This window comes from Protomyctophum parallelum, assembly GCF_964188405.1.
Source record: "Protomyctophum parallelum genome assembly, chromosome: 12".
Taxonomy (NCBI): Eukaryota; Metazoa; Chordata; class Actinopteri; order Myctophiformes; family Myctophidae; genus Protomyctophum; species Protomyctophum parallelum.
Genome location: NC_139712.1, coordinates 42,035,087 through 42,061,947, shown reverse-complemented (window position 1 = coordinate 42,061,947; position 26,861 = coordinate 42,035,087). Strand labels below are relative to the sequence as shown.

The 26,861-nt window shown below is 41.5% G+C and overlaps 1 protein-coding gene across 1 annotated transcript; it reads right to left on the bottom strand.

Annotated features, from left to right (window-relative positions):
- Positions 1-60: 60 nt before the first annotated feature.
- On the bottom strand, positions 61-19,928 carry shrprbck1r (sharpin and rbck1 related). Its single transcript, XM_083778700.1, has 14 exons — positions 19,456-19,928; positions 18,679-18,853; positions 16,463-16,549; positions 15,737-15,878; positions 15,423-15,513; positions 14,586-14,925; positions 13,923-14,041; positions 12,568-12,750; positions 5,817-5,977; positions 5,282-5,393; positions 4,292-4,471; positions 3,452-3,550; positions 2,309-2,452; positions 61-1,608 (listed from the first exon to the last, which is right to left on the bottom strand). Exons 1-14 carry the CDS (start codon positions 19,729-19,731, stop codon positions 1,528-1,530), a joined length of 2,190 nt encoding a protein of 729 aa, XP_083634826.1. The 5' UTR covers positions 19,732-19,928; the 3' UTR covers positions 61-1,527.
- Between the last annotated feature and the right edge of the window lie 6,933 nt (positions 19,929-26,861).

Below are 26,861 nucleotides of genomic sequence, written 5' to 3'. Positions count from 1 at the left end.
CGATAACAACTTAACATTAAATGTGTTTTTACATGGCTTAATTTTTTGGTTTATTCTCTGCTTTCACTTAACCGGAATTTGAGCTTATCCCAAGCTGTTGTTAATGTCATTACACATTATGCCAGTTTTTAAACTTTTCCAAAATAGTAACAGAATACCGAGAGAGGCATGCAAATGCAGCCTTTGAACTATTTCGATGTTGCACCACCTAGTCAGCACTATGACCACATCCTCAATGACCTCACACAGTATAACTCTGTGTCAATTTATTCTAAAGGGCAGTGATGTAAATAGGTTTTCAATGTAATGGGTCCTTTTAGAAGGGTCTCAGGGACATTTTAGTCCTAGTCCTACTTTAATGACATTACAGTACAGTACTGCATCCCAGGAGCCCCGGAGGGTGACATCATAAGATTGTATTCTTTCTTAATTTAGTGAGTCGCAGGATGCAGGCTATTTGCATCAATGAAAGGGTGATTTACACTTAGTTGTTTGCCGGTGTCACACGTTGAAAATATAGCCGATATACAAGCTCACAACACGTTGCGGATGCGAAACATTGTAGATCAAGTTATTTTTGGTGTGTGACAGGGTGCATATTGCCTTGTGTAAATCAGTAATAATAGTGTAGGTCAATGTTTATACCCTCAGAGGTAAATCCCAAATCTGGATTTTAATGTGTACCACTGGTTACCATTAAGAACTATATTGCTTATCGTGTCAGTAATAAATAGTAATAAACAGGATGAGAATAAGAGGCACTCGTTTCTACCTTTGACAAAAGGTATATGCACACACGTACATCAAGCCTGCATGCATGCATGCCATCACACAAAGACACGCACCTTTGGCTATCAATATGTCAATGCAGTCACTATGCAGACAATTGCATGACAACTTCACAGATTACATTGCCCCGAAAACATTTATTAAGGCATAATTTGTGAAGCTTTGTGAAGAAGGAAGGAAGAAGGCTAAAGTGTGTGGTAACTAGCTCCCTGGTAGCTAGCAAAACAAAACCTGCAAACTTGTAATGCTAAGTTTGCAGTGCCATCAATTTTGAAAGGCACACGTGAAATGAAAATTGACCACCATTGCTGTATTTACCTTCAATTAACTTTTGGATACCAGTCAAATTGCTAAATTCAGATATGACGAGGTTAAGTGGCAGAATACAATTGTAGTTGTGATCTGCATAATATTGGAACGGCAAGGAAATAGATTGTTTTATCAGCAATAGACAGTTACAGTATTGGCAAAACAAAAGAGGGGATTTCTTTCGGTTAAAATGTAGTCCAGTGAAGTATTCACTTTTATTGCATATAATTGTCCTGCACAGTCAGCTTTGGCATAAATACACCTTTCCGAAGTCTGCAATTCTCTTTTATCCCGTTTAGATAGCTAATGGCAAATTTATACTTCATCATACATACGACCGTGTGACTTCCTGAAAATAACATATTTTCAGTGGGCGCCGCGGTTGTGTGACTCCATATTATAAATTGTGCCGGTGGACACACCGTGTCGTCAGTGGCAGTTCTGGCATTTAGGATGACATTTTTGCTTGTTGACGTTGCAGCGGCATCCTCCGCTAGTGTCTCCAGGACCCTTAAAAGAACAGGAATAGGATGGTTCTTCAACTTTTATTTTCCTGCCCAGAAACTAAGTTAGAAGCAAGGCCGATACGAACTACTACTGATGTGGAGAAATTACTCTTGTCCCCTTTCACACCTGTCCACCCCTTTCACACCTGTCCAGTGATTTAATGGCTTGTTTGAGCTACAGCATTATGTCTCGTCGTCTTCATCATTGTGCAACTATTCGACTGAAAGAGTTTGGTCAGATGACATGCAGCACAGGTCTTTAGTTGGCTTGTTGAGAGAAATGCATTTCATAGCATAAATTTAATATAAGATGTATTATTAACATTTTATCCAAATGAACCCTAGCATCCCTATTCCATATCATAGGTGTAATGTTTGGCAATGATGTAGATTGGCTATTTTCAATGAAGAGATCTGGAGTAGATGCAAGCTCATATCGCGCCACCGAGTGGCGCGATACGAGCTTGTAGGTCTGCTATTTTTTGAAAAATCGAAGAACGACTGACATTTTTAGAATCTGATCTCAGGTCAGAATGGGTTAATCAGACCAGTGTGTGTCCGGCGGAAACCTCGTATGAATCTGATCTCAGGTCAGAATGGGTTAAGGAAATACATATCAGCGTCAACACTACTGCCGGCAAAACTGGTACAGTATGTTGCTATGGTGATGACAAAACAACCAATGAGAGAGGAGGACTTCTTACCCCTGGCCCCCAGCGTGGCCCCCGTGTCACCCAGCAGATCTCAGTGTGACAGACAGTGCAGCGTAGCCAATCACATCCTTCCTTCTTCTGTACGATGATGCCACACTGGGGACAGTGCATGGCCTCCCCCGAGCGCACCAGAGTCTGTTATTGCAGGTAAAGTGAAGGGAATTTACTCAATTCAAGACTTTCCAAAAAGTTAATTATAGGGATGCACGATATTGAAATTGTGGCCGATATCTAATTACATTTATTTGTATGGTCAAATCGAGTCTCCACTATGGAAATTAGATTCTGGGTGCAGATGCAGAATTCTAATTAGCCGATTTATTAGGCCGACTGATGTACATATTAGTTCAAACAATGAAAACACTCTTTGAATCTGCAGCCTTCATCATCACAAAAGGCTTTTTCAACTTCAAATTCAAACATAAATATTATAAATTAGTAAAAAAAATAGTAAAACTGATATATTATGTTGATATAAGTTTGATACCGATATTGCATTTATTAGGCTGAAATTGCAGATACCGTTAATATCGGTATCTGCAATTTGTCTACTAAGACTAATCAATCCTGCATCCCAAGTTCATTTGTTAGCTGGATGTTGTGTGCAGGACAAGACACAGCACAGCATTGTTTCAACAGCTTTCCTAAATGATGCTTTTCTAGGTTTGGAAATTAGAGCCAGACTGATATAGCGGTCACTCATTATTTGACTTTTGTGACAACTTCGGTGTCTGCAATTATTAAGACTTGACTTCAGTCAAAAACATCTGCAATTAGTGGGCTAGGTTAAAATCATGATCAGATTACCAAATCTGGCATCAGTCTGGCTCTATTGGAAATCGCTGATGATGGGCAGTGTTATGCAAAAGTAGCAAAATTAGCGTGAGCTGCTTTTAACAATATTTTTGAGAATAGAGCTTGAGTTTTAAATGTGTCTCTCTGGGTTTTTATAAATATTGAACCAATGAAAAGTATTAACGGATTGTACACTGGAAAACGTTTTTGTTACCATTTCCTGAAAAGCAACGGTTTAGACATATACACGGTTTCCATCCGACAGAGACATTCACACTTAGCCCAAGTCATCGCACACACGCACGCACGCACACACACACACACAAACACACCACTGACCTTGAGCAGATCCCTTGTTCTCCTAGCAGCAGAGTCATTTATAGCACGAGCCGCAAGATCGTCCTGGTACTGTTTACAGTTCATTCCCTCATGGATGGCCTGGAAAGATAATTTAGGCATTTAGCAAACGCTCTTACCCACTAGTGTAGGAGCCGTTATGATGGTGGTGTATTATTTTGTTGGCAATATTATTGGTGGCAGGCTTGGTCGGAGGCTGGGAGCACACCGCGTCTTACCAGCAACAGACAAAATAACTGGAGAATTGATACATTATCACTGGTATGTTCATTATATCTGCACAAACTTGCAATAAATACACAGAAACTGAGCTCTACGACTGGACATCCATCTTTTACCGTTTTCTTTGTGTACTACGTAGGATCCCTCCCAACCCCTGTTAAGTAAAGGCGTTTTCGGGCGTTACACCCAGAAAAGTAACCGTCCAGACAAGACAAAATGTGAATGCACATGCTAAGCCAGTACTTCAGGCCATGCAGAAACATGCAATCACACACTGCACAATATTCTTTCACAGTCTCAATGCTATCCTGACTGTGAGACTAAAAGCTAAAAGTAATTATCGTTGGTATAAAGACAATATCGTATATAGCATTGGTTCATGTCAAGGACGGATATAAAAATGTATTTGGCTGCAGACCCCCATACAAGATTTGTAAAAAAAGATTCAATTTTAATTAGCAAGCTCGCAACTTGTCAGGTCGCAAACTTGTAGATCTGATATCTTCAAATAGCCAATAGGGATTATGTGGTTAACGAGATTTTGCGATGTGGCGTCATGCTGTCAACCGTTTCCGTGACAGCAACATGTGTGTACTGTACCTTGCAGAGCAGGCAGTTGTGTTTGCTACAGACGGGGCAGTGGAAGACATTGACGGTGTCCTCGTACACACACCAGCCTGGGCAGTCTGGACTGGCACAGTGGTAGCTGCCCTCACAGCGAGACTCTGCCACCGACAGGCCTCTCTGCAGCCAGCGCTCATACTCCTCTGCAGACACCAGCTGTGAGACAGAGATATGCATCATAACGGGGCTGGGGTTCTCAAACATTTTCATGTCGTGGACCCCAAATTTATAGAAGTAGAATTTGACCGTGGACCCCCACCTGAAAAGGTTTTATTCCAGGGACCCCCAACACAAAACATACGGTAAGCCGTTGCCAAAGGGGAAATGTTCAATTATCGTACACAGTTTAAAAAATATAAATATCAATTGTGCATGTTTTATTTATTGGTGTTTTATTTAGTATTTTATTGTAATATGGGGTAGTCAGGGCCAAGCGCAGGAAAAATAATTGTAAAAATAGAAAATCTACAAGCTTACGACACGTTGTGACTTGTGAGCTTATAGATTGGCTATTTTCACTATTTTTGAAGAGGTTTTTACGATATTTGAAATACTCAAAGATTTCATATGCATTAAGCACTCAACAAAATATTTAGGCTTATGTATGAAATATTGACAAAGACTAAATCTCACACACACGCACAAAATACAGTTTGAGTTACTTGTCTTTATCCCATTCTGACCGGGCACCCATTTTGGTGTCAGCATCATGTCATGCTTTAGCTATTTAAAAATAGCAGATCTACAAGCTCATAGCGCGCCACCGAGTGGCGCGATACGAGCTTGTAGGTCTGCTATTTTTTGAAAAATCGAAGAGCGACTGACTGTTTTAGAATCTGATCTCAGGTCAGAATGGGTTCATCAGACCAGTGTGTGTCCGGCGGAAACCTCGTATGAATCTGATCTCAGGTCAGAATGAGTTATAAATGTTTAGTTTTAGGATGCTTGGTAGACAGTGTGACTCACAGCTCTGATCTCTCTCTCCTGCAGAGTGCAGTCACAGGCGTACGTGTCGTCTCTGTAGGGACACGCCACCTCTGGGTCCTCACACAGCATGACCACGGAGTGCAGGCACTCTCTGTGAACGTACGCACGCACGCACACGCACGCGCACACACACACGCACACACACACACACACACACGCACACACACACACACACACGGTGGTGCCACCTCATTCATTTGCCTCAGAGATTTCCAAAATATAAATTCGTTTTAAGCCTGGAACAAAGGCCTGGATGGCTTGGTTCCAGGCTTAAAATTAATTGTAGCTAGATTTCTTATAATATATTCCCGGTGAATCAGTAAGACATTTGATTCTGTGTATAGATAGATATATCTATCTATCTATCCATCTATCCATCCATTCCTATCTCTATATTTACCTTTTTGATTATATGAATAGTAATAAGAAATAGTCTAATACAAGTAATAGACAGAATAATCGGTAAGAAAATAGTGTGCGTTGCACTGCAGCATGGCTACAGACAGTATAGTACCTGCAGAAGCAGTGGAGACATTCCCTAAGCAGCACCCCCTCCCCGGGCTGGAGGTCCAGGTAACAGATCCTACAGTCCACAGCCTCGGGGTTGGGGATCAGGTCCTGGCCGTCCATCATCACCAGCCGGGCAAAGTTGTTCCGTCGTTCCTCCTCCCTGGACTGGGACAAGGGTTGGTGCGTTGGAAAGAACCAGGGTTAATGCAAATGCAGTGCGACTACCGTACTATATCTGCTAGTATTTCCCTCTACGTCGAATCTCTTCTGGGGAAAATAGCCGACATTAAAAAAAGGTGTCAGTTTTCATTGTTTTGCCAGCTTTCATTGCAGCTCAAAAGGCTTCCAACCCGCCCCCCAGAGAAAACTTCAGAAAATCTTGTTCAAAGTTCAGGGTTTTTGGGTGTAATTGAGGTCATAAAGCCTAAAAATAAATGAAAATGAATGTCATGAAACCTTTAAAGATCGGCAAATGTTCACTGAATGCACTCCCCAGAATAAGAGACGCTAGCGTTCTGAATGGGACTCTTGTAAGGGGTTGTGTCCACAGTCCACACTAAGTGTTTTTTCTTTTTTGAGCTGTGAACTAGTAAAGACTCTGGAGAGCAGCTCTTCTCAACGATCGAGCATTGCGCTTAAGCGCTCCTGGCGCCCAGCGTTTTTTGGCAGAGTGCGTAAAAGCAGACAATATGGATAGGAGCACAGGTCATTTGATCCTCCTGATTGTGTCTGATAATCCAGCAATTTATGATCCGACTTTGAATTGTTTGCTTGCGGGCGACGAAAAGCCTCCAACGTGTTCATAAATACATATACAACACTGACTGAATCAATAACTACATGTGCAATTGTGCATTCACACATACAGTATACACGCAATTGCACTCAATTGTGTCAAAATATTTTATTTTGATCCATCCGACAACATATAAACAACTGCTGCCTCATACATTCAACTTAAAGGCAACAATAGCCTTTTTAATACCGACAAGCAAAAGTTCAGTTCTTCACTGAACATGAACGATAACTGCGATGATCCAAATGGATCTTCAACACAAGATTGAAAGAGTAAAACATTTCTTTCTCTCTTCACTGGCTGCGTTGGCATAGTTTGGCAAAAACCTTCTAAAATACACGTGTGCAAAACATTGGAATTGGAGACTTCAATGTTTGTGGCATATATTGGGCCAACACCAGACTCAGGAAGGCCTACAATGGGATTATTAAGTAAAACACTGCAACTCTAATTAGAGTTGTTCAATCACATCATGATCATAATCATAATAACCAATCAAATAATATCATATGGACACACCCCCCCCCCCCCCCCAATGGTCAAGTCAAGCACACAGGACCTGTATTCAGTTCCTACTCAGCTAGGAAAAGTCTGAAATGTTCTTCTTGATAAACAGAGTGCTGTGTGCGTAGTGCAAGTCAGCGCAAAGAGTAATTGTGTGTGTTTGTGTGCACATTCAGTAGTCCTGGTCCAGGTTGTACAAGAGTGAGTTGTTTTGTGCCCCAGCACTCCTCAGCTCCTCTCTTCTCCCTTTCTCCTTCAAAAAACAGAGACAAAAGAGAAGAGAGTCAACCTGAGAGAGCCTCACCCAGCACCCTCCACTGCCCTGCAAAGCCTCACCTATACTTAATTATGCTGTCGCAGTGAAAATAGCTGATCTACAAGCTAACAATACGTCACGGTGCGAGACATCGAGCGCCTGTAGATCGGCTATTTTCGGTGCGCCACACTGGTGCACAAATATAAGTCAGGCTTAACTCTACATGTTTGTTTCACCCCACTTGGAATATAATTTGGGATCAAATCTATGACCGTCTCATTGGACGCAGAGTCCAGAACTCCAATCAAAAAGTTAAATTGGGTCTACAGCAAGATTGCATGGTGCAAAAGAGGAAAACATTGAGATTTGGTCTGGTATTGCAGATTTGGTTAAGGGCATGGTTTAATCATTATTATTATTATTATCATTATTTATTTATTTTTTGTTTCCATTGCACAGTAGTAGAAGTAATGACATTTTGTGGCATCTTTGGTCTCGGGGGGGGGAGGGGTGGGTGGGATTGTTTGTTTTTGTGTTCCTTGCTTTTGCTGTTATGTGTTGTTTTATATGTGTTTTGTTTTCTTTAAGTTATTCATGTTGTTAACGTGTCTTATTGTGATTTTTGTCTTAAAAAAAAAAACATTTGATAAAAAAAAAAAAAAAAAAAAATCCATACGTATAAAACCCTCCATACGTATAAAACCCTCCATACGTATAAAACCCTCCATACGTATAAAACCCTCCATACGTATAAAACCCTCCATACGTATAAAACCCTCCATACGTATAAAACCCTCCATACGTATAAAACCCTACATATGTATAAAACCCTACATACGTATAAAACCCTCCATACGTATAAAACCCTCCATACGTATAAAACCCTCCATACGTATAAAACCCTCCATACGTATAAAACCCTCCATACGTATAAAACCCTACATACGTATAAAACCCTCCATACGTATAAAAACCTATATACGTATAAAACCCTCCATACGTATAAAACCCTCCATACGTATAAAACCCTCCATACGTATAAAACCCTTCATACGTATAAAACCCTCCATACGTATAAAACCCTCCATACGTATAAAACCCTACATACGTATAAAACCCTCCATACGTATAAAACCCTCCATACGTATAAAACCCTCCATACGTATAAAACCCTACATACGTATAAAACCCTACATACGTATAAAACCCTCCATACGTATAAAACCCTCCATACGTATAAAACCCTCCATACGTATAAAACCCTCCATACGTATAAAACCCTCCATACGTATAAAACCCTCCATACGTATAAAACCCTCCATACGTATAAAACCCTCCATACGTATAAAACCCTCCATACGTATAAAACCCTCCATACGTATAAAACCCTCCATACGTATAAAACCCTCCATATGTATAAAACCCTACATATGTATAAAACCCTACATACGTATAAAACCCTCCATACGTATAAAACCCTCCATACGTATAAAACCCTCCATACGTATAAAACCCTCCATACGTATAAAACCCTCCATACGTATAAAACCCTCCATACGTATAAAACCCTACATACGTATAAAACCCTCCATACGTATAAAAACCTATATACGTATAAAACCCTCCATACGTATAAAACCCTCCATACGTATAAAACCCTCCATACGTATAAAACCCTCCATACGTATAAAACCCTCCATACGTATAAAACCCTACATACGTATAAAACCCTCCATACGTATAAAACCCTACATACGTATAAAACCCTCCATACGTATAAAACCCTCCATACGTATAAAACCCTACATACGTATAAAACCCTACATACGTATAAAACCCTACATACGTATAAAACCCTACATACGTATAAAACCCTCCATACGTATAAAACCCTATATACGTATAAAACCCTTCATACGTATAAAACCCTACATACGTATAAAACCCTACATATGTATAAAACCCTCCATACGTATAAAACCCTATATACGTATAAAACCCTCCATACGTATAAAACCCTCCATACGTATAAAACCCTCCATACGTATAAAACCCTACATACGTATAAAACCCTACATACGTATAAAACCCTCCATACGTATAAAACCCTCCATACGTATGAAAACCTATATACGTATAAAACCCTCCATACGTATAAAACCCTCCATACGTATAAAACCCTCCATACGTATAAAACCCTCCATACGTATAAAACCCTCCATACGTATAAAACCCTATATACGTATAAAACCCTCCATACGTATAAAACCCTCCATACGTATAAAACCCTCCATACGTATAAAACCCTCCATACGTATAAAACCCTCCATACGTATAAAACCCTCCATACGTATAAAACCCTTCATACGTATAAAACCCTACATACGTATAAAACCCTACATATGTATAAAACCCTCCATACGTATAAAACCCTATATACGTATAAAACCCTCCATACGTATAAAACCCTCCATACGTATAAAACCCTACATACGTATAAAACCCTACATACGTATAAAACCCTCCATACGTATAAAACCCTCCATACGTATGAAAACCTATATACGTATAAAACCCTCCATACGTATAAAACCCTATATACGTATAAAACCCTCCATACGTATAAAACCCTATATACGTATAAAACCCTCCATACGTATAAAACCCTATATACGTATAAAACCCTCCATACGTATAAAACCCTCCATACGTATAAAACCCTCCATACGTATAAAACCCTCCATACGTATAAAACCCTACATACGTATAAAACCCTCCATACGTATAAAACCCTACATACGTATAAAACCCTACATATGTATAAAACCCTCCATACGTATAAAACCCTCCATACGTATAAAACCCTCCATACGTATAAAACCCTCCATACGTATAAAACCCTACATACGTATAAAACCCTACATACGTATAAAACCCTCCATACGTATAAAACCCTCCATACGTATGAAAACCTATATACGTATAAAACCCTCCATACGTATAAAACCCTATATACGTATAAAACCCTCCATACGTATAAAACCCTATATACGTATAAAACCCTCCATACGTATAAAACCCTACATACGTATAAAACCCTATATACGTATAAAACCCTCCATACGTATAAAACCCTCCATACGTATAAAACCCTCCATACGTATAAAACCCTCCATACGTATAAAACCCTCCATACGTATAAAACCCTCCATACGTATAAAACCCTCCATACGTATAAAACCCTCCATACGTATAAAACCCTACATACGTATAAAACCCTCCATACGTATAAAACCCTACATACGTATAAAACCCTCCATACGTATAAAACCCTCCATACGTATAAAACCCTCCATACGTATAAAACCCTACATACGTATAAAACCCTATATACGTATAAAACCCTCCATACGTATAAAACCCTCCATACGTATAAAACCCTCCATACGTATAAAACCCTACATACGTATAAAACCCTTCATACGTATAAAACCCTACATACGTATAAAACCCTCCATACGTATAAAACCCTACATACGTATAAAACCCTACATACGTATAAAACCCTCCATACGTATAAAACCCTCCATACGTATAAAACCCTCCATACGTATGAAAACCCTCCATACGTATAAAACCCTACATACGTATAAAACCCTACATACGTATAAAACCCTCCATACGTATAAAACCCTCCATACGTATAAAACCCTACATACGTATAAAACCCTACATACGTATAAAACCCTCCATACGTATAAAACCCTCCATACGTATAAAACCCTCCATACGTATAAAACCCTACATACGTATAAAACCCTACATACGTATAAAACCCTACATATGTATAAAACCCTACATACGTATAAAACCCTCCATACGTATAAAACCCTCCATACGTATAAAACCCTCCATACGTATAAAACCCTCCATACGTATAAAACCCTCCATACGTATAAAACCCTCCATACGTATAAAACCCTACATACGTATAAAACCCTACATACGTATAAAACCCTCCATACGTATAAAACCCTCCATACGTATAAAACCCTCCATACGTATAAAACCCTCCATACGTATGAAAACCTATATACGTATAAAACCCTCCATACGTATAAAACCCTATATACGTATAAAACCCTCCATACGTATAAAACCCTATATACGTATAAAACCCTCCATACGTATAAAACCCTATATACGTATAAAACCCTCCATACGTATGAAAACCTATATACGTATAAAACCCTCCATACGTATGAAAACCTATATACGTATAAAACCCTCCATACGTATAAAACCCTATATACGTATAAAACCCTCCATACGTATAAAACCCTATATACGTATAAAACCCTCCATACGTATAAAACCCTACATACGTATAAAACCCTCCATACGTATAAAACCCTCCATACGTATGAAAACCTATATACGTATAAAACCCTCCATACGTATGAAAACCTATATACGTATAAAACCCTCCATACGTATAAAACCCTATATACGTATAAAACCCTCCATACGTATAAAACCCTATATACGTATAAAACCCTCCATACGTATAAAACCCTATATACGTATAAAACCTGTATAAAACCCTATATACGTATAAAACCCTCCATACGTATAAAACCCTCCATACGTATAAAACCCTCCATACGTATAAAACCCTACATACGTATAAAACCCTTCATACGTATAAAACCCTATATACGTATAAAACCCTTCATACGTATAAAACCTGTATAAAACCCTATATACGTATAAAACCCTACATACGTATAAAACCTGTATAAAACCCTATATACGTATAAAACCCTACATACGTATAAAACGCTATATACGTATAAAACCCTATATACGTATAAAACCCTAGTAGTAGAGACTCTATTCACCCGATACTCCTAAAAAACAAGCACTAGCAATTATTTGTAGATGCAGGAGTGCCTTGTAAAGCTGCCCTAAGAAAAACCAACCGCCAGTAAATGTGTCTTGTTGTGTCTGCAAGAAGTTAAGACCAATTGTGTATAATTATGTCCAACTGCCCGCTCCGTTGCAAATGTGTGTGTTACAGTTGAATGTGCGTGTTTAGATTGCATGCTTGTTCATGCATGGCGATATGTGTATGTATGTATGTATGTATGTATGTATAGTATGTATGTATGTGTGTATGTGTGTGACTGTGTCTCCTACCAGTTGGTACTGTCGGACAGCCTCCTTCTCCTGCTGGATGCGTTGGAGCTCCAGGGGGTCGGGTCGGTACCCTCCTGGGACCGCGTAGGACCGGGGCCGGTCAGTGCTGCAGATCTCGCAGCCTGGCCGTGTGGGCTTGTTGATGTAGGTGCAGGAGGGGCATGGCCAACCGTGAGGCGCACCCTGTGGAAACACAAGGTCCTTTAACCCTCTGTAACATTGGCCTAGAACAGTTTCCCAAACAGTGGGAACCATTTGTGGGTCGCAGAGAAATCTTTATGGATCCTTTTATTTTTGGTTTCTTACATTTAGTTTTTAATCATTATTATTTCAAAAACCTTTTCAAAAAACTTTAAAAAAAGAAAAAGAAAAGAAGAATTCATGAATTAACAAAATTCAATGATTTTTCCCAGTAATTTCCTGAAACTAAAACCTACAAAATTCCATAAATTAAAAGACAAATCTGAGATCTTTTACTTATTAACACATTCAGACCGTAGGACGTGCAGTCATTTCTAATCCAACCGTAGGTTCCCTTGGACATGTACAAAGATTCTGATTATTTATGTATTTCTTTGGTTGGCCTCTCCTTCTGCACCATACTCATTGCTGGTTCGCGCATGCGCGCTGCCGTTCACTTCCTTGATTACGGCTCAGAAAGAATGCCTCGTATCTCCTAATCTAGAGAACACTCCATGGGCATACTTCTGTCTTAATTTCTGACTTCAATTATGCCTACCGGTTTTGGTGGAGAACGGAAGTGGGGGACCTTTCAGAGTAAAATCTCCCATATCTGCTGGTACTCTAGCGTTCATATTTTGAAAAACATCCCTGCACTCGAAAGTAGCAATACAGTAATACACAATATACAATATACTATAGTACTTTTCGAAAATAGACGATCCACAAGATAAGCAGTAGATTGGCTATTTTAGAATAGACAAACTATAAAATACAGTTATATAAAATATAGGGCAGTGGTGGGCATTATGAGGCCCAGGGGCCAGAACTGGCCTGCCAGCAATATTTGGCTAGCAATATTTACAATATCTGACCGACAGTCCCACCGACAGCCACACTTACTTGCTGAAGCCTGAAATAGGTCTTAATTGTTCAATGCACGTTGCAACAGTGGAAAGACAAAGGACCACCGGTAGGATTCAAACTTAGGCCAGCTGCACAAGCACTGAGCCGTAACCACTTGAACCCCATCTACAAGCTAACTACACGTCACGTCATGGGCTTGTAGAACTGCTATTTTTGCCTATATCATGACATGCCGAAAATAGAGAGGGCAGGATGATACGGTTAAAATGGTTACAGCCATAGCACAGCAGCAGAGGACCATCCTTTACCTGGACGGCAGGTGTTCTGACGGGGCCCAGAGCTTCATTGAGCTGCAGCATCTCCAGGTTGATGAGGTCTCTGATGTCACTGATGTTCCCCCTGTCAGACCCAGATGATGCTCCAGGACCTGTGCAAGACAGGACAGTTCTACTTTGTACTACACCGCATGGTTCGAATGTGTGTTTAAACTCAGTGGTAGGACCGGTTTGTGATACCTACACACAGTGTTGGCCAATATTACTTTTGGGATGTACAACAACACAAACTGTATAGCCAGCTCCTTTTAGTCACCAATCAGCCAAAAAGGCTATAAAATAAAGCAGCAATCGCTTTTGACCTTTTAAACGAAATGTTTTCAAAAGGCAGCCAAGAAAACCAGAGTAATATGTAATATGGGATATTTTTCAATAGGTACTACGTTTATTTAGGTTTAGGATGGCAACAAGACTAGGTTGCAGCAATCCAAGGCTGATGAAAGCATAGTTCGTAAGCGTGTCCATCCTAAACTTAAACAAGCTGTATATCTATTGAAGAACATAATGTGAGTGCTGGCATCATTTCCCTTTTAGTTAACTTTAGGAACCATGTGCACCAGTTGTGTTGTGTTGTACTGTTCCTTTTTGACAGAAGTCGTGCTCGTATTCCTTCTAGTATGACATGGGCTCTCTCACCACTGTTGCTGCCGGCACCGAGCCGAGGAGGCAGGGTGGAGTAAGGCCTGTGGTCTTGAGACGAGGGGCCATTGCTGTAGAGCGAAGGTGGGACGACAGCTGGAGTCGGAGCAGGAGAAGGGATGGAGGGAGCTGGTGAGTTGACCAGCAGGGCACTCTCCTGGTCCTGCTGGAGGAGCTGGTGGGTCAGGTGGGCGTGGCGGGCCGACAGGAGGTAGAGGAAGGCAGTGTCGCCGCCCCGTCGCACCCCGTACGAGGCCAGGGAGCGCTGGTCCGCACACAAACACTGGCCGATAACCCAGCGCTGCACCCACGGGTGGAAACCATACTGGAGGAACACCTGAGAATAGAGTGGAGGTGGGGTGGGGGGGCAGAAGGATGAGATTATCTGAGAAGTGTCATCCCAAACCCTATACCACTTGTGCAAGGCCAGTAGCCACTTTGAGTGGCAGTGGGGACAAACGCTCTAGCCAGAACAAGATTTATTATTCTGTGCCTAATCGGGTCGCAACTCAAACAGCGCTGAGTCGGTTCAATCTAACTTTGCAATGTTCGGCACGACAACCCGCTCGCTTTAGCTTGCTCGGTGGTGCCTCATGTGGCTTAAGTACGCTTGAGACGGCGTGCCTCCGTTGCCGTCTAAAACGGTACTTTATCGGCAAAAAAAGTCCACAATTGTAGCCGGCGAGAGGCACTTCCATGTTGGCCATAGAAGCGGACATGGTTATACGCACAACCAGTGTAGGGTTTAGAAGAATGTCGCATCTGAGAAGATAAGAGAAGTTACTGTGATGCTCAATTTTTTTCAAAAAGCAGCGGGACATTCGGCAGACATACCTGCTGCTTCAGCGCTGCAGTAGTCGTATTGGGGAAGACTTTCACCGTGACACAACAAGAAGAGGAAGAATCTTCGATAACAACAGCCAAGCTTAGGGACAAAATGGAAATAAAAGTATTTTTGTGTGTGGAAGAATGTCAACAGGACTTGAACTCAGACATTACAGATATCTAGTCGGCACATTGACCATTAAGGCTACCCATTACATTTGTATTTTTTTATTAAAACTTAAAGGTTATATCTCATTGAGGTATAGACTAACAGAGCAGCACAATAAACACAACACACATACAAAATACAAATATGAGCCTACTTGATCTCGGTGTCTTCATAGTTCCTGACAGCAGGCTGGATCTTGAGTGCCGTGTGTTGGCTGGCCAGACTGCTGGCAGCTACAGAGGCAGCCTGCATGTCACCTGCCTCTATGGCTCTGGTCAGCTCACTACACATTTCCTCTGTAGACAGACAGATAGAATTATAAATAGACACACCAAGCAGCTATGCATTGCAGTATAAACTATTTAAACCATATATACTTAGTTGTCCGGGGTCCCCCAGTACACTAGTATTTCCCACTACACCAAATCCCTTTATATATTCACCCCAGAATAGGGACAGACGCTATATGCTTTTTCTGGAATATTAAATGAATGACGATTTAAAAGTCTGGAGTGGTTACTGTAAGGAGTAACTGTTATCAACATTTCCATCTTCAAACTTAATTTCCTTTCAGAGTGGTTTGTGTAATACTGCCCAGGGTGTACTGTATGAACTGCTGAGGATTTGTCACAAAAACCTACGTTACACTACGGCCTCTATTTTGAGCAAGGTTTGGATTGCAAGTCCCAAAGGGCAGAGAAAAGTCTGTACACTGTAGCTCCCTTAAGTAACATTTTGTTAGGCATCAACGAAATAAGAACTTAGTAGTAGTAACTTATTTAGTGGATGCCTAAATAAAGTCACTTAAGGGCACTACCTACGGTGTGCCGGTTTAGTACTCTGTAGAGGCCTGTGTAAGGTAGGAAGGAAGATGATGTACCTGTGCGGGGTAAATCTGTAGAACTCTGAGATATGACGTCATCCAGAGGCAGGCCTCCTGAGTCTTCAGCTGAAACAATGTCTGCCACTGTAGGATGTCAGGAGACAATCAGGACATTTAGACATGTGGATATACAGTAAACATACAGAGAGTTAAAGAACAGAAACAGGCAAACACACACTTCCTCATTCTACCCAACCAGAATACTTGATAGACTTCCCCACAGTGATCAGGCTTAAACTGTTTGTACTCTTACATAGAGAGATTCAATGAGAGGTGAACAGTCAGATCATCTCTTAGTGCCGCTGATCTGGAACCTGTTTTGCCTTTCAGATTAGGAAGAGATGGTCATCCAAAGCTGACAACACAGGCTACCACACAGGCTTACGTTTCTGTATGTACAGTACAGTGTAGCCTGTAGGGGCGCTCTCATGCGTTGGTGCTGTTGCACAAGAAACGGCACCTTTGTTCACAATGGCCTGTATGACAATGCTGCACAATTATGTCTCACCTGCACATGAGACTATTATGTGAAAAGGTCTATATTGTTCTAGTTCTGTAAATGTTCTAAAGATCATGTACATACCTGCATATATGTACGTATGCTTTTGAATATTTCTCTTCTGCTCTTACTCTATCTTCTCATGAAAAACGACTAATGAAGGACCACACAAAAAAAATGAATTTCCCCCACTTCTTCATACCTAAACTCTGTGATGTGACAATTAAGCTGTCATTGCGACTTTGCTAGGAAGGATGGAGGCTCAGATGACTGAATGTAATATGAATATCCTCGCTTTAAATGCATTGTAGATTAAATATCATATACTGTACATCCTCTCCCTAATGTAGGACGAATGGTGCATTCACACAGGCAGATGCAAAGATACAGATACAGCCAGCGACGTGAAGCTATGAAGCAAATCTGACGTTTGTATCTGCTGCAAAAGCTACAAATTGAAGCTGAGCTGGGTTAAACTTCCAGATGCAAAGCTACAAAGCTACAACTGTTTATTCCCCCTCCCTGCTTTTTTCCACCCTGTTTTGACTAACAAAAACTTGCCACATCTTCTTCTAGTCCGTTTCCATCATTCCCAATGCATATAAATAATCCCTAGGTCCAAAAGTGCTTGCAGTTGAGACTCCATGCCGGATTGTTGTTGTTTTTTCTTGATCTCCAAGCAACAGATAGACAAAGTGACAAATGTGCTCTATGTGATCTTTGCATATGCCTTGTGTGAATTTAACATAAATGGTGGAGATTAAATGCACTTTGAAGCTGAAAGTTGGAGAGTGATTGCTTGGATAGCTGCTTCGGAGTTAAATTGTTGTACTGCGGTGGACATTTGATGAAGAGTGGGCACCTCAATGTAAAATTATCTAATTTGTCAAACATTTTTCAAATATTTACTTTAACATTTTGGACAATAAACAATTTTACATTGAGGTATCCACCCACTCTTGTATCAAGCACACACATGCGTGAGCGAAGAGACACACACACACACACACACACACACACACACACACACACACACACACACACACACACACACACACACACACACACACACACACACACACACACACACACACACACACACACACACACACACACACGAGCAGAGCAGTGAAAAGCTTCTTTGTTCTGTTCTAAAATGCTGGTTTTGTTACACCAAAGTCAATATGCACCACCCCACATCACCATGGTGCAAATTAGATTCCAGGCACTACAAATGGGCGGCTTGGAATGGTTTCACCATACGGTTTCAACATGACCTGTGGTGCATGCCCTGTTCCAGATCTTCTCCCCTGTGCCGTCAAAGAAAGTTACCATGAAGTCATATTTATTTGAGCTCTTATTTTCTACTACAAGAACTATGCGGAAAATACCGTGGGTGGGTGCCATCCATGTAACATATTTCACAGGTTCAGGATTTCCACATGCTATGGCTGGGTTTCATATATGGTTCTCAGAACCTCATTTGGGGCCCTGCGCATGAGGTGGAGTTCTGGGAACCTAGAACGTATACTTATACAAAAATAGCTCAAATACCCGATCTACAAGCTGTGTCACGATCTGACGCGTTGCACGCTTGTAGATGGCTATTTAATGGAAACGTTACGTTTCCATGATTTTTTTGTTTCAGGTTATGGAAGGTTCCGGATTACCCTTCATAGTCAAAAAGAGCCATTTGAGGACATGGTGGACTGACCCCTGTGTGCTTCTCTCAGCGATGAGATGACGACGGTAGCCCACTCCTGTGCCTCCCGCTCGCAGCGGAAGTTGAAGCTGATGCGGTCATGTGGAGGTGCAGCCAAGCTCAGCTCATGACAGCTGGGGGACTTCACCTCGTAGTGTATCGCCCTCAAGTCAAAATCTGAAATCGACTGACATTAGAGGAAGGGAACATAGAAAAAGGATATTAAAAGACATGGAAGGTGAAAGAGAGAAAGGAGAAGGAGGCACGAGAGAGGAAGCAGAAAATCATCACAATTTTAGTATACTGCAACCGATTCATGAATTATGTAGCCAGGTCATATCAAAGATTTATGTCACTCTGTCATAGTTGCTGAGTTGAGGCTAAATGTAGGCTGTGTAAAAAAATAAAAAAGAAGAAAAGAAACAATATTGTTTAAGATGGTATAAAATCATGTGACATGTCAATACATTATCAATAACAGTCTGTATTTCATGGTTAATTAAGTGGTTCTCAGGGTGGGGGTCCGGCCCGGGACCCCGCTCTGGACCAGGGAATGGGATAGGGGTCCATTTAAATGAGTGAATATCATCATCACACAATCAGTTATTCAGTTTGCATACATTAAAATCTTGTATGGGGGTACTGGCACAAATCATTTTCTGATGGACATCCATCCGCGGCCAAAATGTAATACACAATTAATGCTTGTCCCCAAACCCCAAGGTGGGGGAACATGATGTTGTTGTAAGTTGTTGTTTGTTGTCAATGTGTTGACTGAACTTAACTTACCACACTTCGGGCTGATTGGCTGGCGTCCCGCAGTGAGAGGCGGAATTCCCCGGACTTTCCCGGGTCCATGCTGAGCTGCAACCGGAGTGACTCATCGCCTCCTGCCCCTGGAAGACACAGTGGCCGAATGCCTGAATGGCAAACTGACACCCGCACCGACATGAGCACGGTGTGACAGCCAGCAGCAGGCTGCGACGACGCTCCATATCCTCCGGAGTGAGAGGCGGACGGCTCCGCTGTGGGCGTGTGAGCCCACCCGTCTGAACTCAGCGACATGCCGCCGCTGCGGTCGCACTCATGCGGGCTAGTGAACGTCGACGACACACAGAACACAGCGCGGGTTGTTCCTGGCGGTCAGTCGCCCGCCTGTCGCTCAAGTCGCTGTGGTTTGGGTGGTCAAAACTAAAGTAGTTCAAAGTGTGCCTCTTCTGCGTCCCATAGCGGTGCCTCGATACAGACTCTAACTAACTACAATAACAACAACAGGAAGCGTGAGACCTTGGTAACACTTGAGAGTCCCATGGCCCGGGAGGGTGGGACGTTGCTGCGATTGGCTGCTGATCTTCATTTGTTTACGTCTGGCAACCAGATAGCCAATCAAAGCGTGGCCATCCCGCCGGGATATGGGATCTAGGGGATCTACAGTATCACGTCAACGCAATGCACTGTGGTCCTTGTGGTGTAAAATGTAAAAGGTCTATGATTGTTATTGAGGTTTTTGGCCACGAGATGGAGGCAATGCGACAACGAACTCTACGTTTAAATCTTTAATATTAGATAATAAATAATAAATCACAGTATACATCAAAAAATAGGAATTAAAAATTCCAAAAAGGTAGCACATCCAAAAATTAAACAAGCGGGGGACAGGCTGCATAGCCGAAACGCGTAAGCGTTCCTTTTTGGTGTGTGCCAATAAAGAAATGGAAATGTGAGTACCTTGTCCCCCACTTGTTTAATTTTTGGATGTGCTACCTTTTTGGAATTTTTAATTCCTATTTTTTGATGCATACTTGATTTGGGTTTGGCACTCCACTGAAAGCCATTGCTGATGCGCAACCTCTTTTTCTCATTTAATAAATCACAGTATTTCAGACACAGAGAACACAGTAATAATTAAAACTAATATATATATATATATATATATATATATATATATATATAAATATATAAAATGTTGGGTTTACTAAAAAAAAATAGGCTATGCTATGGAATATGGTGGCATTGTGTCAATCATCCTGTACAGGATATTTAATTGAAATTCAGAATGGATCAACAGGATTCTGCAATGGGCCAACCCATTCAGGCATTCGGCCACTAGCTGTGTCTTATATTTTGACAGCATAATTGAACTAGGAGTATATAGCATATATCTATGCCTCTTATTACAGCAAGATAAAGAGATATTAATTTGGGTTTCTCTTCCCTTTCAATTAACTTGCTCCTGATATGAGTTTTGTTGAGACATATGCATTGATGCGAGATTTTTGGTATATGCCTATAGTCCAGACCCTACACTAGGCAGGCATGTATTTAACTGTGGACCCCCATCTGAAAAATATTTTGTGCCATTACAATTTACAATTTAGGCATTTAGCAGACGCTCTTAATCCAGAGCGACTTACATTTAAGCAAGAACAAAAGCATGGGAATACATCACATAAAAGCATTTATCATGAAACATGCGTAAGCTAAGAAAGTAACAGTGGAATATCTATATAATGAAACTATACATACACTATACATATAAACTATACATATTTACTACTATGCTATACATATGTACTATGGCGTGCTATGACTATATACAATACAATTATAGTGCTGTATACATAACATGCTATAAGTCTGTGTCAAATGCTATCTAAGCCAACAGAAATGCTATCTAGGGGGTTAGGGTAAGTGCTATGGGCCATGAGTCTGAAAAGGTGGGTTTTCAGGCTACGGCGGAAGATTGGGAGTGATGCTGCAGTTCTGACTGCAATGGGAAGTGCATTCCACAGTTTTGGAGCCAGAAGGGAGAAGAGTTTGGGACGTGTGGAGCGTTGTCCCGGCGTTTTTAGTGAGGGGACTTCCAGTTTCCCTGCGTTGGCTGATCTGAGTGCGCGGGAGGGTTTGTAGGGTTCAATCATACTTGCAAGATATGGGGGAGCCATACCTTTGGTTGCTTTGAATGCCAGCATCAGAGTTTTGTATTGACATTAGTGTCACCGGTGCCCGGCTGTAGAGAACTGAGTTGATGGATGATTGACCAGTTCCACCCATCTGTCTGTGTACCTTTTATGCCCATATGTAGAGATATCTGTATCTGTCTCTCTGTGTCCCTTATATGGAGTAATGTGTCAGGCATGCCCAAATATGGAGTGTTGTGATGTCAGAACAGGCCAGCTCCTAGCCCTACAAGCAGAACCCAATGCTACTGAAGTTTCTGACATTTTTTAGACCCAGAGCATTGGGTCCTATTCCACCTCCACCCTGCCACCGGGTACGCACACATGAATAAACGTAAACACCTTCGGAAAAGTCCTTCTGCGCTCTTTGACGGCTTCTTTTCCTTTGAAAAGAATCTGTGAACTATAAGTACCTATAAATACCGCTGCGAATATCTCCTGTGGCGTGGAAGCCGTTAAAGGGACACTTCACCCTTTTTGCAAAAAAATATATGTTAACTAGAAAAAGTGCCCTTCTGGGCACAGGTCTCCACCAGGATTTCTTCCTCAACCTAGTGTGAATATGCGTGCACAGTTTCATCGCAATGGGGCGCTGCGTTGAGGAGTTGTGGCGATTTGTACAAAGCGGGCTACTCCTGAAAACTGTAGGAGCCAATCGTGGCAAATCAGGATGGAATATGATAAATCAAACAAACCTGTCTTGATCACATGACTATGGAGATCATGTGTAGCGATTTGCGTGAAATTTGGATAAAATCTTAAGGAGTAATAATAGAGAATGTGTTTTACATATGTCGGCCTCCTGGTGGCGCTATAAAGAGCAGATGTGAAAAATTCCAGGCAAAGGTTTTTCCTTGGCCTCTAGGGAGTTGGCATACAAAGTTATCCACAGATCCGTGCAGTTAGAGGTAAAAACACTTTTTGGCCAGTTATAGCGCCACCTTGAGGCTGAGTTGAAATTGTTCATGTGGCATTTCGTCCTCGGCCTAGTGGGAATGTGGGTGCACAATTTCACGGAAATGACGCGATGTGTTCATGATTTGCAGCATTTTGTTTGAAACTGAGCACTCCTGTGAACTTTGGAAACCAATCTTAACCAATCAGGATGGAGTCTGATAAATCTGAAAGACCCGTTTCGTTGAATGGCTCTAGAGAGACTGTGTACCAATTTGCGTGATGTTTGGACAAAATCTGTAGGTGTACTGTGCAAAAACTTGTTTTGCACAAAGCGGCCTCCTGGTGGCGCTATAACAGGCTGTTCTGGAAAGTTTGGGGCAGAGGTTCATCGTTGGCATCCAGGGAGTGTGTGTGCAAAATATGGCATCGACCGGGTTAACGGTGGCCGAGATTAGCTGTTCACGGACACACGGACACACACACGGACGGACGGACACGCGGACGGACGGAGTGCAAAACATACTCTCCCCACATGCCTTCGGCCTGGTGGAGACAATGACGTTTAGAAGCTTTAGAACACTTTCCTGGGGGTCTTTATGTGTGTAATCTGTGGTTTTAGATATTTTAGATTGTAGCAGTGAGCCCAGTGTCTCTGATGTCATGGACACTGGTCTCACTACCTTCCTGGACTACATGTTGTCTCAGTAAGACAGCTCTCCCCCCTATCCACAAGGAGGAGCAGTGCACCAAAGAATGGTGGGAATTGTAGTCCAGGAAGGTAGTGAGACCAGTGTCCATGACATCAGAGACACTGTGCTCACTGCTACAATCTAGAATATCTAAAACCACATATTACACACATAAAGACCCCCAGGAAAGTGTTCTAAAGCTTCTAAACGTCATTAACATATATTTTTTTGCAAAAAGGGTGAAGTGTTTGACCGATTTGGTCGCTTTGATTCTTCTTTTCCTTCCTTGTTTATTGACACCTCATTGTACCGCCTATCTGGCTAGCTAGTGGCGCTATAGCTATGACAGAGCAGATCAGAGGCAGGAACGTAGCCGGCACAAGCCAACTGCACATCGAGAGGCGGTACAATAAACGGTAAATAAACAAGAAGAATCAAAGCGACCAAATCGGTCAAACAAAGATTAAAAATACTTAACGGCTTCCGCGCCACAGGAGATATTCGCAGCGGTATGTATAGGTACTTATAGTTCACATATTCAGAAGCCCTCAAAGGAAAAGAGGCTGTCAAACGGCGCAGATACGATGTTACCGAGGATATTTATGTCCACGTTCCAACATTCCCATACGAAAATATAGATACGCACAGGGACCCTACGCAAAGCGACATCCAAATTTCAGAAAAGCTTTACGGAGGGTTCCGAGAGGGGCTAGCCAGCTCCATATATGGAGCCCGGGCAGGGGCATTGTCAAGAGCCCAGGAGCCTTTTGTGGCCTGTCAGTCACACACATTGTTCAAAGTAATTGAGAAACCTGTGAACATTCCCACCACAGAAGATCACACTTCTTGAGAAAGCATGGTGTTTCATTCTTTCTGTCGACGTCTGCTCTCGGCAGGTTAGCTTGAACAATTTCCAATTGCTCTTACACCTGACCAGACAGAGGGAACTAGTAGGGTTGAGGAGATGACTAATGAAAAATTGGGCATCACAGATCACACTGTGATGGTGTGGAGCAGACTCCATGTTTCATCTGAGGAGAAGGAAGAAAGACAATCAAAAAGTGTGATCCTATACCTGAGTGTTCATAAGATTCTCAATTTATCCTAACTATCACTCCCTCTGCTCTTGTCCAAAAACGAGTCAGTTGTTCAGTTGTTCAGTTGTTCAGTTGCACACAAACCAACGTCGAACTGATAAACAACAAAACATACACAAATGCTTAGTATAACATGGCATAAACAATGCAGCATAAAAGCATGAATGAAATAAAGAAAATACACTCAAATAACATGCAAAACAACAACATTAACATACCTTACTGGCTGCATAGGGGAATGAGATAGCTGTGCTGAACACAGCGATGCATAAATTTGGGAACTTCTGTCTGCATCACGCTGTCAAACAGACGTGTGCAACCTGTCTACCTGTCTCAGTGGTTCCAGAGTTCCGCATTAGCCAAACAATGGCACTTAATTCCGGCCTGACTTATGTATGAATATGAGAGCAATAATTAAATACAAATGAATTGTAATAATTGCAGCAATTATACGAACCCTTACTGTGACTGTAAAAGACTGTGATAGGTATTTCAATTAAGTGACCGATGATAATTATCAGACTGGTCAAATTAATCAAGCTTGCAGTGGTGGACACACAAGTACTGTACTTTTTTGGAGTACAGGTCTCGATGGCACGAAAAACACTCATTCGGCTAAAAAGATTGTTTTTTGTGCAATGGGGTTCTATGGGGTGGCAAGTAGACTAACGAGCGAGGAAGTAGGCTACTGCATGGGTCCCGGGGTGAAGAAAGACCCCAGCCAAAAGTCAGAAAAGATTATTCTGGTTACTTTAGAAGTGTAAGAAATCAACTTAGAATATTTTAAAACCTACAAAACACCACTAATATTATGAAAATCTGACATTAATTGTCTGGCATAGGCTACATAAAAATATCTCTCTCTCTAGCGACGGCTCGCCGTGGATATCCAGCTTGTAGATATCCATCTACAAGCTCCAAGTGTTGCCGTGCGTACACATGCAGCGCGTTGTGAGCTTGCAGATCGTCGGTGCCCCACCCCACTCACCATGAATCCAAGCAGAGGTCCTCACAAATATAAAGGCCTATAGGTAAAACACTGCCACACGGTTTTATTGAAGCAATATAAATGACTCATAACGGTGCTCAAACATAAAGCAAAAATCACACAAGTACGGCTTCCCACACACCCCCTCCCTCCCTCCCTCTCTCTCTCTCTCACACTGTGTGCTCAGCAGGTGAACAGGTGATGTTAAAGATAACCAGGTCCGCCCCTATGCCCGTCACTCAATCATCCACTTTAGGGTGTGTGGGAAATATCCGTGGTATTTCGTCGACAAACTTCTCAATGCAATAAATTCAACTATAGCTAAAATTTGAACCCCATCATTTTCTGACAGTTAATTTGGTCTCTATCAAAGCCAAAACAAATTTAGCAAAGAAATCCTACAAGTACACCTCGTACCACTAAAATGAAATCCTTGATTTTGTGATGAAATATGTGGGTTTTTTTTTATCAGATTTGATGTGATGAAATATGCGTGATGTTTGCACAATTATACTTGTGTATAACCCAATGTTTCTGGAGGGTCCCTGTCTTGATGGGAATTTCATGAATGAATGTGCAAACACAGCAGCAAGATTTGTGAGTTTCTGTGATAGGAGAAGGATATCAAATGGAACACAACCACCCTAAAGACTAATCATTGTGTATATTCCTGCACTATATACCTGCATTGAGTGACCTTGGTACATAGAATTTGATCTATTGAAGATTCTGACCTTCAAATGTCATTTTTGTTTTGATTGTATTGCTGTATTGTTCTTTCTGCTTTGGCAATGTAAACGTATGTTTTCTCATGCCAATAAAGCCCTTTGAATTGAATTGAATGATATACAATTGAAATGGATCCAGGATTAATATGAAATTAATCAGTAACCCAGGTGGGACTTGAACCCACAATCCCCAGCTCCGGAGGCTGATGCCTTATCCATTAGGCCACTGGGTCGTTGTAAATAAAAGGTCATCACACCTATGTGAAATAAGGGGCGCTCTTGTCATTGTTAGCAGACATTGACATTGCTACAGGTAGGTGGTCCCTTATTGGAAAAGCGCTCCCACCAACATAGCCGATTTGCTCGTTTACATATGACGTAAGTTTTCCCTTCAATGTCAATGGCGTGTAATGCGTTGATGTTTAATTTACGTCATAAATAGCGGAGTTATCAGCTCGAAAAAAAAACATGGGCTAGCAGTGCTATATAGCCCATGTTTTTTCTCAAGCTTTTTTATTTTTAAGGGGTGCTAGCCTAGCACCCCTTAAAAATAAAACATATCTGGCTGCATAATTGTAAGTAAAACGTGTGTTGTAAGCACATACCAGTATATTTTGTATTGTCAAAATACAGATTATAGTACAGTGGAGTAGTAGCCACATTTCTCAAATCTAAACACATTCTAAATAAAAGTGTGCTGAATGGGTGCCCACGCCACCAGAAAACACCCATGGCTAACCGACCATTTAACAGGCTTTACAAAGCAGATCAATGCAGGCCTCAGCCCACTCACTCCCTCTGTAGGCTTAAATTTATGAGGCAACTCATTAACAAAA